Consider the following 12487-nt stretch of genomic DNA (forward strand, 5'->3'; position numbering starts at 1 on the left):
GACCACTGTCTGTCAGCCTCACTGACTGGATCAGGAAGTCTTCTGACTGCTCCCAGAACCCTTTGCTCTCTCCTTATGGTCCCCACAGAGACCCATAATGCACTGTGGTCCCCACAGAGACCCATAATGCACTGAGAAGCTGTATCATTGTCAGAACGATGTCCGTTAGGCCACAGACAGGGGAGCGTTGAGAGCGTAAGAACACTACTTTTAAAGTCCATACTACCGCACTGGTGTTTCCTCTCCTCTTAATTCGCTCTTTCCTGCTCTCCAGCGAAACCACACCCACATCCTCTCTACTGTTCCCCTAAACCTCTAGCAGGTGCCTGGGAGGGAGGCTAGGGGGGAGGGAGGGTATCTCATCACTGCCTGCTCATATTGAGTACGGTCAGCCAAGCCTAAAACACAAACGGCGTACTCTACTAAAAAGCCCTCCGTGCCTGAATGAATGAGCATCACGCTGCCTGTGTGTGTGTAGCGTTTGTCTGTCTGTGCGTGTTTATGTGTGGGAGCATGAAGAGCTGACAGCTTGCATACTGTGTAACTTTCAAAAGCAGGTCAAATAGACGTAATAGGCAGTAGTGTGTGATGAGCAGAAATCCCTGTGGTGATCTGTTGGTTAAAGGGATAGTACTAAATGTTTTCAATCAAGTCCTTTTTCTACAAACAAATAGTCAGATGAACTCATGTTTACCATTTGTATGACTCTGTGTGCAGTTTGAAGGAAGTTGAAGTTAGTTTCTGGAGCCATTGTTAACTAGCATGCAGTTGTTCCTGTAGACTTTCTGTCATTGGGCTAACGCTAGTTAGCAACTGCTCCAGAATCTACCTTCAACTTCCTTCAAACTGCATGCAAAGACATACAAATGGTATACATGAGTTCATCTGACTCTGGGTAAGCTAAAATGTTGCACTATCCCTTTAAAGCAACCCGCTACACTTTCCTCTGACTCTAATCTGTTTGTCCTGCCCCTGTCTGTCTGTCTGTCTGTCTGTCTGTCTGTCTGTCTGTCTGTCTGTCTGTCTGTCTGTCTGTCTGTCTGTCTGTCTGTCTGTCTGTCTGTCTGTCTGTCTGTCTGTCTGTCTGTCTGTCTGTCTGGCTCTCTCTCTTTCGCTCTCTCTCTCTCTTTCTCTCTCCCTTCTCTCTCGCTCTCTCTGTCTCTCTCTCCCCCTCCCTCCCTCCCTCCCTCCAGCACCTTTATCATAGAGAAGCAGCCTCCCCAGGTGCTGAAAACCCAGACCAAGTTTGTCGCCACAGTGCGTCTCCTAGTGGGCGGGAAGCTCAATGTGCACATGAACCCCCCGCAGGTCAAGGCCACCATCATCAGTGAACACCAGGCGAAGGCCTTGCTCAAGAACGAGAACACCAGGAAGTAAGTTACAGCATAGAGCCCCCTCATCACTGATATATACTGCCTCAGTAGAATCTATGGAGCAAGTGGAGATTCCACATTTAGATGTTACTTTTGTTCGTGCCACATCCCACGTTCTACACACCTAATAGAACCCTAAAGTAGTTAGTGTATAAATCTTCCTTCCTAGTACTAAAAGAATAGCCATGTTAGCCTATCCCTAGCCCAGGGGCAAATTTGGGTAGCATATTGCAAGATTGTCAGCGTTGGCATCCTGAAAAAAACTTGCCTCACATAAATTGAAATTAGTCATTCCCCTTCATGTTCTGTGAAAGTTTCATGACTTTATGATTAATACATCTGCTGAAGCATCTACCTCTCCTCTTCCTCCTCCTCCCTCTTCCTTCCCCCTCTCCCAGTGACAGCAGTGGAGAGATCCTTAACAACAACTGTGTGATGGAGTACCACCAGGCCACAGGAACACTCAGCGCCAACTTCAGGAACATGGTGAGGATGGATGGGGCCAGGGAGTCTCAGTCTGTAATAACACACCTAGAGAAGATTCGCTTCAGAGACAAACCCCAGCTAAACTGGAGTCCAAGAGGCTTTTGGAGATTCTGCATTCTCATTCTATGTTCATACTCATACAGATAGCATGTTACTCAGCCCACATGCTGTTTTGAGTTCCCTAGGGTTCTCCATGGATAATTTACAGGTAAACTCTGGCTTAAATGGATACTTCGGGATTTTGGCAATGAACTTGTGGATACCATTTTTATGTCTCTATTTCCAGAATGAAGTTAAAGGCAGAATGCTAGTAAATGTGCATTGGCTTGCGAAACTACCTCTAACTTCCTTCATACTGGACACAGGGACATACAAATGGTATCCATGAGTTCGTCTGACTCTGCGGAAGTAGACAAAGGGCCTCATTGTGAAAATCTCGACGTATCCCTTTAAATCTGCTCCTGGAATGAAAGGGAATCATGTGTGTGATCAGAGAACAGCTCCTCAAAGTGAATAGTCTGGAAGATGTTTGTGTGCTGTGCTGCTGTCCTCTCCTCAACCCTCATGATCCTCCTCTCTGACCCCGCCTCCTCTTTCATGTAGTCTTTGAAGAGGATCAAGCGCTCGGACCGGCGAGGGGCGGAGTCTGTGACAGAGGAGAAGTTTACCATTCTGTTTGAGTCTCAGTTTAGCGTCGGGGGTAATGAGCTGGTTTTTCAGGTTAAGGTAAGAACTGATAACCTGGTCCCAGATCTGTTTGTGCCGTTTTGCCAACTCTTATCAATACAGCACACACAGGCTTCAGAAGAGATGAGCAGAGTGGTGGACTAGCCCAAGGTCTAACCTAGCGCCTCAGCAGCCTTTCTTTCTTTCTGGTCCTGACGAGAGAAAACAAACTGTCGGGGGAGTTTTCTCTTCTCCGCTGTTCAACCAATCCAGTAAATGTGGAGGAGGAGTTAAGATGGAGTGTTGCCTTGTTAACATCCAAAAGAGGAAGTCACGTCACAGGCTCTCTTTCCATTTCCCTTGAAAACCAAATGCATCCAGTTGTCGTCGACCCGCAGAGAGTGGCTCAGTCAATACACCATGTTCCTTACCCTGCTCCTTCAGTGACCATATTAGAAGTAGTAATCATTGTTAAAGCTATGTCACACAAGAAAAATGACCTTCACATTGTCAATGGTACAGGAAACATATATGCTCCCCTACTCTCCATAACACATTTGTTCATGTATTTCTCTGAATTATATGGATTGTTTGGTTGGAACACAAAGTGCTGTACAGTAGGTTAAAGTGGAAACATGTTTTACATGAGTTGCCTTATATATACTGTATTTGATACACATACACGTCTTTGTGTTTGTAATGATGCTGACCTTTTTCTTCCCTCCCTCTCTCTCTCTCTCTCTCTCTCTCTCTCTCTCTCTGTCAGACGTTATCACTTCCTGTGGTGGTGATCGTCCACGGTAGCCAAGACAATAACGCCACAGCAACAGTACTGTGGGACAACGCTTTTGCCGAACCCGTAAGTTCAGTGTGATCACCGTGTTGTCTGTATGTGTGTGTGATGATGTCTTTAACACTTTACATTGTTTTGTTTTTCTCTTTATGGACGCTCTAGCGTTGCCCTGGTTTAGGGGCCTTAACCCTCTCTCCTCTCCTCCTCCCCAGGGTCGGGTGCCCTTCATAGTGCCTGAAAAGGTGCTGTGGCCCCAGCTGTGTGAGGCCCTCAACATGAAGTACAAGGCGGAGGTGCAGAGTAACCGTGGCCTCTCAGAGGAGAACCTGGTCTTCCTGGCCCAGAAAGCCTTCAGTAGCTCCAGCATCAACCCTGATGACTACCGCGGCATGACCATGACCTGGTCCCAGTTCAACAGGGTAAGACCAGGGTGCGTCTCAAATGGCACCATATTTCCTATGTGGTGCACTACTTTTTACCAGGGCCCATCTTTTGACAAGAACCCTATGGGCACTAATCAAAAGTAGTGCACTTTGTAGTGAGTAGGGTGCCATGTGGGACACTGCCCATGACTACTGACCAGTGGACTATAAGACCTGACCTCTGCGTTAGGAACAAGTTGTTGCAGAGGGGTGATATCATTTTTTTGATGCTCAGATGGAATCTATTGTAGAGTTTTTACCATGCCTGGTTTGTGTATATTTTATTTAGATGTGAGTATGTGCCACTGCAGACACAGTTTACCTCTTTGGTGTTCCTTCCCGTGTTCAGAGTAATGATTCCACTATATCTGCATTGGGGGCAGCAGGTAGCCTAGTAGTTAGAGCGTTGGGCCAGTAACCGAAAGGTTGCTAGATCGAATCCCCGAGCTGACAAGGTAGAAATCTGTCATTCTGCCCCTGAACAAGGCAGTTAACCCACTGTTCCTAGGCCATCATCGTAAATAAGAATTTGTTCTTAACTGACTTGCCTAGTTAAATAAAGCTGCTCTCCTCGGGCTGAGCGAGTCTCTAATGTGTTTCTCTCTAAGGCTACGTCCCTAATGGTACCATATTCCCTACATAGGGCCCTGGTCAAAGGTAGTGCACTAGGTAGGGAATAGGGTGCCATTTAGTCTGATGAGCTCTAGTCGGCTGGCCGTGAGGTCCTCAGGTCTGGTTAATGGGCCTGTTTGTCAAGACAGGAAGGGCTAATTCAGCCCCAGGCCTCATTGGCTCCCTCTAACCAGCCACTGATGACAGAGAGCACACTCACATTCAGACCTCATTCACCACAGAGCATCAGCCTCATTAGAGAGAGAGAGGGCCTAGACACAGGCGCTAGAACATGCACCTCAGAGCTCACTCACTGATACACACTTGCACATCATGGATGGATGTAAGGGGGTCAGCTGAACTCTGGGAAATATCTCTCACTGACTGACTGTCTATTGTAATTGCTGCTCTACACTAAATCAAATCAAATCAAATGTATTTATAAAGCCCTTCTTACATCAGCTGATATCTCAAAGTGCTGTACAGAAACCCAGCCTAAAACCCCAAACAGCAAGCAATGCAGGTGTAGAAGCACGGTGGCCAGGAAAAACTCCCTAGAAAGGCCAGAACCTAGGAAGAAACCTAGAGAGGAACCAGGCTATGAGGGGCGGCCAGCCCTCTTCTAGCTGTGCCGGGTGGAGATTATAACAGAACATGGCCAAGATGTTCAAATGTTCATAGATGACCAGCAGGGTCAAATAATAATAATCACAGTGGATGTCGAGGGTGCAACAGGTCAGCACCTCAGGAGTAAATGTCAGTTGGCTTTTCATAGCCGATCATTCAGAGTATCTCTACCGCTCCTGCTGTCTCTAGAGAGTTGAAAACAGCAGGTCGGGGACAGGTAGCACGTCCGGTGAACAGGTCAAGGTTCCATAGCCGCAGGCAGAACAGTTGAAAGTGGAGCTACTCTGTATGTGTGAGGAGAGGTTAGTGCGATTAAAGACAGACAACAAATTGTTTATCGACTGTATCAAACACAATGTCCCAATCCCTCTAACCTACAGGAGAGTCTGCCTGGCAGGAATTTCACGTTCTGGCAGTGGTTTGATGGGGTCATGGAACTCACAAAAAAACATCTCAAACCACACTGGAATGATGGGTAAGAATATTTTTTTTTAAATGTCTATATTCCTAGAATTTCTACTCCAGAATAACCTGTGGAAATGAGGTTTGACTTGGATTGTGTGTTAGCGTAACATGAGATGCCTGCAGCGTGCACACACTGCCCAAGTAGACAGGGAAATGGACAGAGAAAATGGCTCAACTGAGCTAAAGGCCTCTTTTTGTTGTCGTTTGAATGGCAGCTGTAATGTGCTTTCTTTAGTGAGTCTTCTTGATAGAGTGCACTTGGTGTTTTTTCCTCTTAAGCCCCCCTGCTGTTGCAGCCTCACATTTTGATTGGTTTTTAATCTCAATGAGCCTAGCAAAAGGCCCTCGCCACAATGGACACAGCTTTACCATAGCAACCACAGAGATATGTATCCCTACCTGTAATGGGTCAAGAGGATACAATTATTGTAGGGGAAGGGGGCGGCATGACAATGTATGTAACAATGTATCTTTGTCTGTCTCTGTCCTTATGTCCTCCACCTGTCCTCCTCATGTTCTCCTCCTGTCCTCCTCCTGTTCTCCTCATGTCCTCCTCCTGTCCTCCTCATGCCCTCCTCCTGTCCTCCTCATGTCCTCCTCATATCCTCCTCATATCCTCCTCATGCCCTCCACCTGTCCTCCTCATGTTCTCCTCCTGTCCTCCTCCTGTTCTCCTCATGTCCTCCTCCTGTCCTCCTCATGTCCTCCTCATATCCTCCTCATGCCCTCCACCTGTCCTCCTCATGTTCTCCTCCTGTCCTCCTCCTGTCCTCCTCATGCCCTCCTCCTGTCCTCCTCATGTCCTCCTCATATCCTCCTCATGCCCTCCACCTGTCCTCCTCATGTTCTCCTCCTGTCCTCCTCCTGTCCTCCTCATGCCCTCCTCCTGTCCTCCTCATGTCCTACTTATGCCCTCCTCCTGTCCTCCTCATGTTCTCCTCCTGTCCTCCTCCTGTCCTCCTCATGCCCTCCTCCTGTCCTCCTCATGTCCTACTTATGCCCTCCTCCTGTCCTCCTCATGTCCTACTTATGCCCTCCTCCTGGGCTTTTTATTCTCTGTACATTTGTCTGTCTGTGTTTTCCCTCTCTCCATATCTCCCTCTTGATGTCTCTCCCCTTCTCTCTCTCTCTCTCTCTCTCTCTCTCTCTCTCTCTCTCTTCCTTCCTCCGTTCTCTATGTACAGGGCGATCCTGGGATTTGTGAACAAGCAGCAGGCCCAGGACATGTTGATGTCCAAACCGAACGGGACCTTCCTGCTCCGCTTCAGCGACTCTGAGATCGGAGGGATCACTATCGCCTGGGTGGCTGAGAATCCCAACAAACCAGGTACCGACAACCAACCAGTCAAGCGATCAATCAATTCATTATTTTGTCAGTTAGTCAATTAGTCAACAAATTAATCTTCGACGGAGAAGGTCTGTAAAAATAGCCAAGTGGTACTAAAGTAAGTGTGGCTATGTTTCCAGGGGAGAGGATGGTGTGGAACCTCATGCCCTACACAGCCAAAGACTTCTCCATCCGCTCTTTGGCTGACCGCATCAGTGACCTCAACCACCTCCTGTTCCTCTACCCAGACAGACCCAAGGATGAGGTCTTCTCCAAATACTACACGCCACCCCTGTGTATGTACCTAACCTCTATTCATCTCTATAAAAATAAATGATGACATATAATTATACTGTAGTATCTATTCTCTATATCTGTTGCAATTTGGTCAGATAGAGGCTTATAACAGCCACACTGAGGAACCTGTGAATGTGGACCATATCTGCAGTCTGAACATAGCGATTCTCCCTGTCTCTCCTTCCCTTGCCATTCTCTCTTACAGCCAAAGCAGTGGATGGATACGTGAAACCGCAGATCAAACAAGTGGTACCAGAGTAAGTCTCTCTCTCTCTCTGTGGCGATAGGGCTGATTTAATCGCCTAACAATGTGGCCTGAATGCAGATCAACCATTAGGTCTTCACTCCAGATGGAGGAACCAATTAGAGCCCAGCATCCGCGGGCCTGAGGGCGCCTCTGTCCCTCTCATCACTGCACTTAGTAATGTCAGTCTGGGTAATGAGTTAGCAGGGTCCCTATTGTTACCAAGGGTCTGTGGGCCTCTCAGTGGGAGGGCTCCAGGTGCTGCTGCCCAGCACCCTGCCTAACCTGATCCTGCCTGCTGCTCAAAGGGACTGGTAATTAATGAAGCAGAGGAGGAGCAGGAGGGGGGGGTGGTGGTGAGGGATGTTGATGAAGGTTGCCGTGGTAACCGACAAAGCTGGCGTTCGGAATGACGTTCTCTGACTCGTGCGCGTCTGTCTGTCTGTTTGTCTGGACCTGCAGGTTCACCACGACCAATCCTGACCCAGCAGCAAACCCCACCTACATGGATCACGGAGCCTCCCCTGTTGTCAGTCACCCTCCAAACTACGGCATATACCCGCCTATGTGAGTATAGATTACATATGTGTGCGTGCATGTGTGAGAGTGAGGTGTGTGTGTCTGATGGCCTGTGTTACTAACTGGTTCCTGTGTTGTGAGGTGTGTGTGTCTGATGGCCTGTGTTACTAACTGGTTCCTGTGTTTTGAGGTGTGTGTGTCTGATAATCTGTGTTACTAACTGGTTCCTGTGTGTGTGTCTGATGGCCTGTGTTACTAACTGGTTCCTGTGTTGTGAGGTGTGCGTGTCTGATGGCCTGTGTTACTAACTGGTCCCTGTGAGGTGTGCGTGTCTGATGGCCTGTGTTACTAACTGGTTCCTGTGTTGTGGCAGGAGTGACTCCATGTTAGATGCGGACGGTGACTTTGACCTGGATGACACCATGGACGTGGCGCGACACGTTGAGGAGCTGCTGCGGCGACCGATGGAGAGCCAATGGAGCGGCCAGCAGTCGTGACCCTCAATCTCTGACCCCTGACACCAACAAAAGAACCCCGCACCTTTTGACATTTCTGATGGTTTAATTCCATTAATTTCCTCCTGTTTTAATTCAGATAGCTTTAATGTGAAATGTTAATAATGTTTGTGATTGTTTTTTTGTTTTTTCTTCTCAGCAAGCAAAATGCATGTCAGTGACCTTTTTTCAGTTTGTCTCCGTACGTATCTGTAAAACAGACTAGGTATAAATGCAAAAAACGACAATGTTACAGTATTGTATAAAAAAGAAAAGTCTTTCAATTCACGTATGTATTTTCATTTGGTCATAATTCTAACAAAGATTTTTAAAGAGCACTCTCTACAACCGGTATGAAGTCATTTAAACAGTTTGTTTAAATGTTTTTGTTTAGTTATTTTATTATTGTAAATGGTTTATCAACAGAGTTTTTTAATTCAATCCGCCCTCTGCCAAAAAAGAGAAAAACTTAAATGAAGAATTTGTTGTTATTGACAACATCATCGGATGTGTTGCTGAGGGTAGTTTCAAGTAGTAGTATAATAATTCTGAATCTTTACACACTAAACTCCAAGCAGAATGGCTCTCATTTCATTCTCAGAGCACACTGAGTATCTATGTCACACACACACGCACGCACACAAGGATGCATCACACACACACACACACGCACACACTGTTGCATAACATACATCAGCTCCAGCTGAAACTTGGGGACTTTGGGCCCCCTCTACACTCACAGCGATATTTTAGTTTCCTGTATTTGCACACAGATGTAATGTAAATACCAGCATGGCCACTCAGGTCTCTGGACAGCCCATAGAGATAGATAGAGGACTCATCATTAATATAACCCATTTTTAACATGGCCATTGCTATTGAGGTCTTCCATCATTTTAAAGTTGTCAACTGGGTGGGGATTCCTATGGGTTGTACTACTTTAGTACCTCAACGGTGCTGCCCATGCTGTCACACAGACGCTTTAATGGCACAGATACAAAGATGAGTCCTCTATCTATCTCCCCTCCATACCCCTGTAGATGATGTATGTGCCATCAACGCTACCTCTCATTACCACTCTGTCTGTCTGTCTGTCTGTCTGTCTGTCTGTCTGTCTGTCTGTCTCTGTCTGTCTGTCTGTCTGTCTGTCTGTCTGTCTGTCTGTCTGTCCGGTGTTTTAAACAACTCATTTGGTCATGTCTTGTTATTGGTTGTGACGTCTAGTGTTAACAATCTATTTGGGGAGCTGTTTGGATGTGTGTAGGGGAGCTGAGGTCACTGGGGTGTGTGTGGAGGTTGGGGTTTAGTTGGTGGATCTGTAGGAAAGTCCATTGCTAGGACTGATGGTAGAAGAGTCTCTACACTGGGTCCTTATTGGCTTAGTATTGTGCATCTGCTGAAGTACACTAACTACTCGATCCATAGCCTGAGATGACTAGTGGAGATCTAATTCAACTCATTTTACCATGGGGCAGAGATGCATTTTTTGAAGATTTAAAGCTAATTCCCTGCAATGCTACCAGTTTTGCCATGGGGTGGAGATACATTTTTGCAGTTCTAACGCAAATTTCCTGTAATTCTACACATTTTGCCATTACTTATGTCATGTTAATGATATCTGAGTGAGTGTGACTAGCTAGACTAACTTGCCACTGTAAGCTGTTAGCTGACATGGCTAATTAAGTGACTGTCAGTGACAAAACAGGAGAAAAACGTCTGATGCACAACCACATTTCGAACCTTCACCTTCTAACTTTCAACAGTAAATTTAGACCCCAACTGAGTTTTTTTTTAAACGGCCCGGACCCTAAGCGACCGCTTATATCGCTAATGTCTTGAGCCAGCCCTGATGGTACTCCTGTCTGTCTGTCTCTGTCTGTTTTTTCTCTCTCTGTCTATCTCTGTCCGTAAGCCTGTCTCCTGTTTTCTGTTATTACTGATCACTGTTGCTAAATCTGCATGTGCATGTCTGTCTCTGTGTGATATAACATAAAACATCAACTGACAACCTGAGGTACAGATATATAGCTATGTGTGCAGACAATATGAGGCGCTTGAACACTTGACTCATCAGTCCTGAGCATGAAGGCCATTGTTACCATAAAGTTTGGGATATTTTGGCACTGGCTCACTCCCTGTCTTTCATCCAAGATGTTGTAGTGGGTCTGTCTCCATATAGTCCCAGCAGGATTCGTCTGCCATAGTACACCTTAGCTACCGCAGTTTAACAAAGCATCTAACGATAGATCCACTTGTTGCCGTGGCTACGCTGTTCTCCCCCCACACTCCCCCCCCCCCCACACACACACACACACACACTTCTGAACCATTGGGCAATATCATGACGACAGCAACACCACACAACCCCCACAGTCATATTACACACACACACACAAACACACACACACACGACCCATCCCCTCTATTCATAAGCTCTGCCCTCTCAGGAATGAAGCCCTATGCTTGGTTGATGTATCATAAAATGAAAAAAAAAAGACAAATAGAGTCTCTGTCTATCAGTGGAGGCTGGTGGGAGGAGCTATAGGAGGATGGGCTTATTGTAATGGCTGGAATGGAATTAATGGAACGGAGTCAAACATGTCGTTTCCATATGTTCGATGTGTTTTGATACAGTTCCATTGATTTCGTTTCAGCCCTTACAATGAGCCCATCCTCCTATAGCTCCTCCCACCAGCCTCCTCTGCTATCTATATACAGCATATATGAATTTATTTTCTGTACCATAATTCTATTTTATTACGGTATACTGTATGTCTGTGGCACGCCCCTCTGAATGTAATCCCATTGCATGACCTGAGGAGGGTGTATAACACGGCAGCCACTGCAACCTCTTAGGTTTCATCAGAAGTTTCTGAAAAAAGCCATATTGCAAACAGGAATCAGAAGAATGTTGCTTTTGTGTTTGTCCAGCTGACATTATTTAGTCTTTTCCTATCTTTGTTTCTTTCATTTTTCCCGGTCAAAACAGCTCGTTTTTTTCTTTGTAGTTCTTGATTTCACTGATGTTTTTTTGAAGAGTCAAAGCTACATGGGAATTCTTGTGACGTTTCCTTTAAAAAAACAAAAACATTATTCTAATCATTTCAAACTTGGATCTTTGCTTCACCTTAGTTAATCTATGTACTCTGGAAGCTGTATATGAGGCTGTGTTCTGTTCAGTGTTAGTTCCACGTTTGTGGTTGGGTTTTAGCACTTCGGTTGTGTTTAAAAAAAAAAAATGCAATTGAAGAAAAAAGTTTTATAAATAATTTCAACAGTAACATGTATAATGAAAAATAAGTTGTGACTGAATAAATGTAATGGTTTATTTGTTCACATTCCATTGTCAGTCTGAACTGCACCTTATCGATACTGTACATGAGACCATTTCAATAGAGTCGATTCCGAATGTAAACTCAAATTCCAATTCTAATTTCTTCTCATTGAGCATTGAAGCATTGAATTTAGTTTACTTTCTGAATTGACTGCATTGAAAAGGAATCGACCCAAACCCTGACTTTCAACAGCCTTCTGACTGGGTGTGTGCATCATAGCACCGCTGTAACATAGCAGCACTACATGCCTTTTTACACTTGTCCTCTAACACATAGATGAATGCAGCAATCTGCTGTTGAGTGACACGAGCTGTGATCATTGCATGTTATACATTATAATTATCAGATCAGATTGCACTGAAGCACCTTTGTGATTCTAACCTCCCACTAAGCCAAACTGCATTTAGACAGGCATATGAACAAATACTCACTCACTATACGTTTGGTGTACTTGAATGAAGAGAGACCAATAATCACAAGCAAATAAGGGGACTATGCAATGCAGCAGTGATGTTGATATTGAACTGAACCTCATTAACCTACCTATTTGCCTTAAAGGTCCAATCAGAAGCTACTACATCCATTTGAACTAAGCCCCTTTCCTCTTCCTCTTCCTATCTAGGCTTGGATGGACTGACATGTCACTGCTCAGATGCAGTCTCTGATCCACTGCACGCACTACCTCTTCCTTTCTTTCGTTCTCTCTGTCTATATCTCGCTCCATCTCCCTCCACACTGGTTTATGTGATCGGTTGTCCAGTGGCAACTCACATCTGCTATCTTGTGGCAGGAACACATATTGTCTCTGAGACAGAGTACCGGAGTGG

At 45.7% G+C, this 12487-nt stretch overlaps 1 protein-coding gene across 1 annotated transcript in view; it reads left to right on the forward strand.

Moving 5' to 3' along the window:
• Window positions 1–12487, forward strand: part of LOC139562215 (inactive phospholipase C-like protein 2) — a 129616-nt gene that overhangs the window by 22227 nt on the left and 94902 nt on the right. The window contains exons 8-18 of the mRNA XM_071379731.1: window positions 1194–1373; window positions 1772–1859; window positions 2463–2585; window positions 3292–3384; window positions 3531–3737; window positions 5360–5454; window positions 6629–6771; window positions 6912–7067; window positions 7274–7325; window positions 7775–7879; window positions 8205–8325. Coding sequence (XP_071235832.1) covers window positions 1194–1373; window positions 1772–1859; window positions 2463–2585; window positions 3292–3384; window positions 3531–3737; window positions 5360–5454; window positions 6629–6771; window positions 6912–7067; window positions 7274–7325; window positions 7775–7879; window positions 8205–8325 — 1363 coding nt within the window. The remainder of the gene's footprint in view (window positions 1–1193; window positions 1374–1771; window positions 1860–2462; window positions 2586–3291; window positions 3385–3530; window positions 3738–5359; window positions 5455–6628; window positions 6772–6911; window positions 7068–7273; window positions 7326–7774; window positions 7880–8204; window positions 8326–12487) is intronic.

Source organism: Salvelinus alpinus, chromosome 1, assembly GCF_045679555.1.
Source record: "Salvelinus alpinus chromosome 1, SLU_Salpinus.1, whole genome shotgun sequence".
Taxonomy (NCBI): Eukaryota; Metazoa; Chordata; class Actinopteri; order Salmoniformes; family Salmonidae; genus Salvelinus; species Salvelinus alpinus.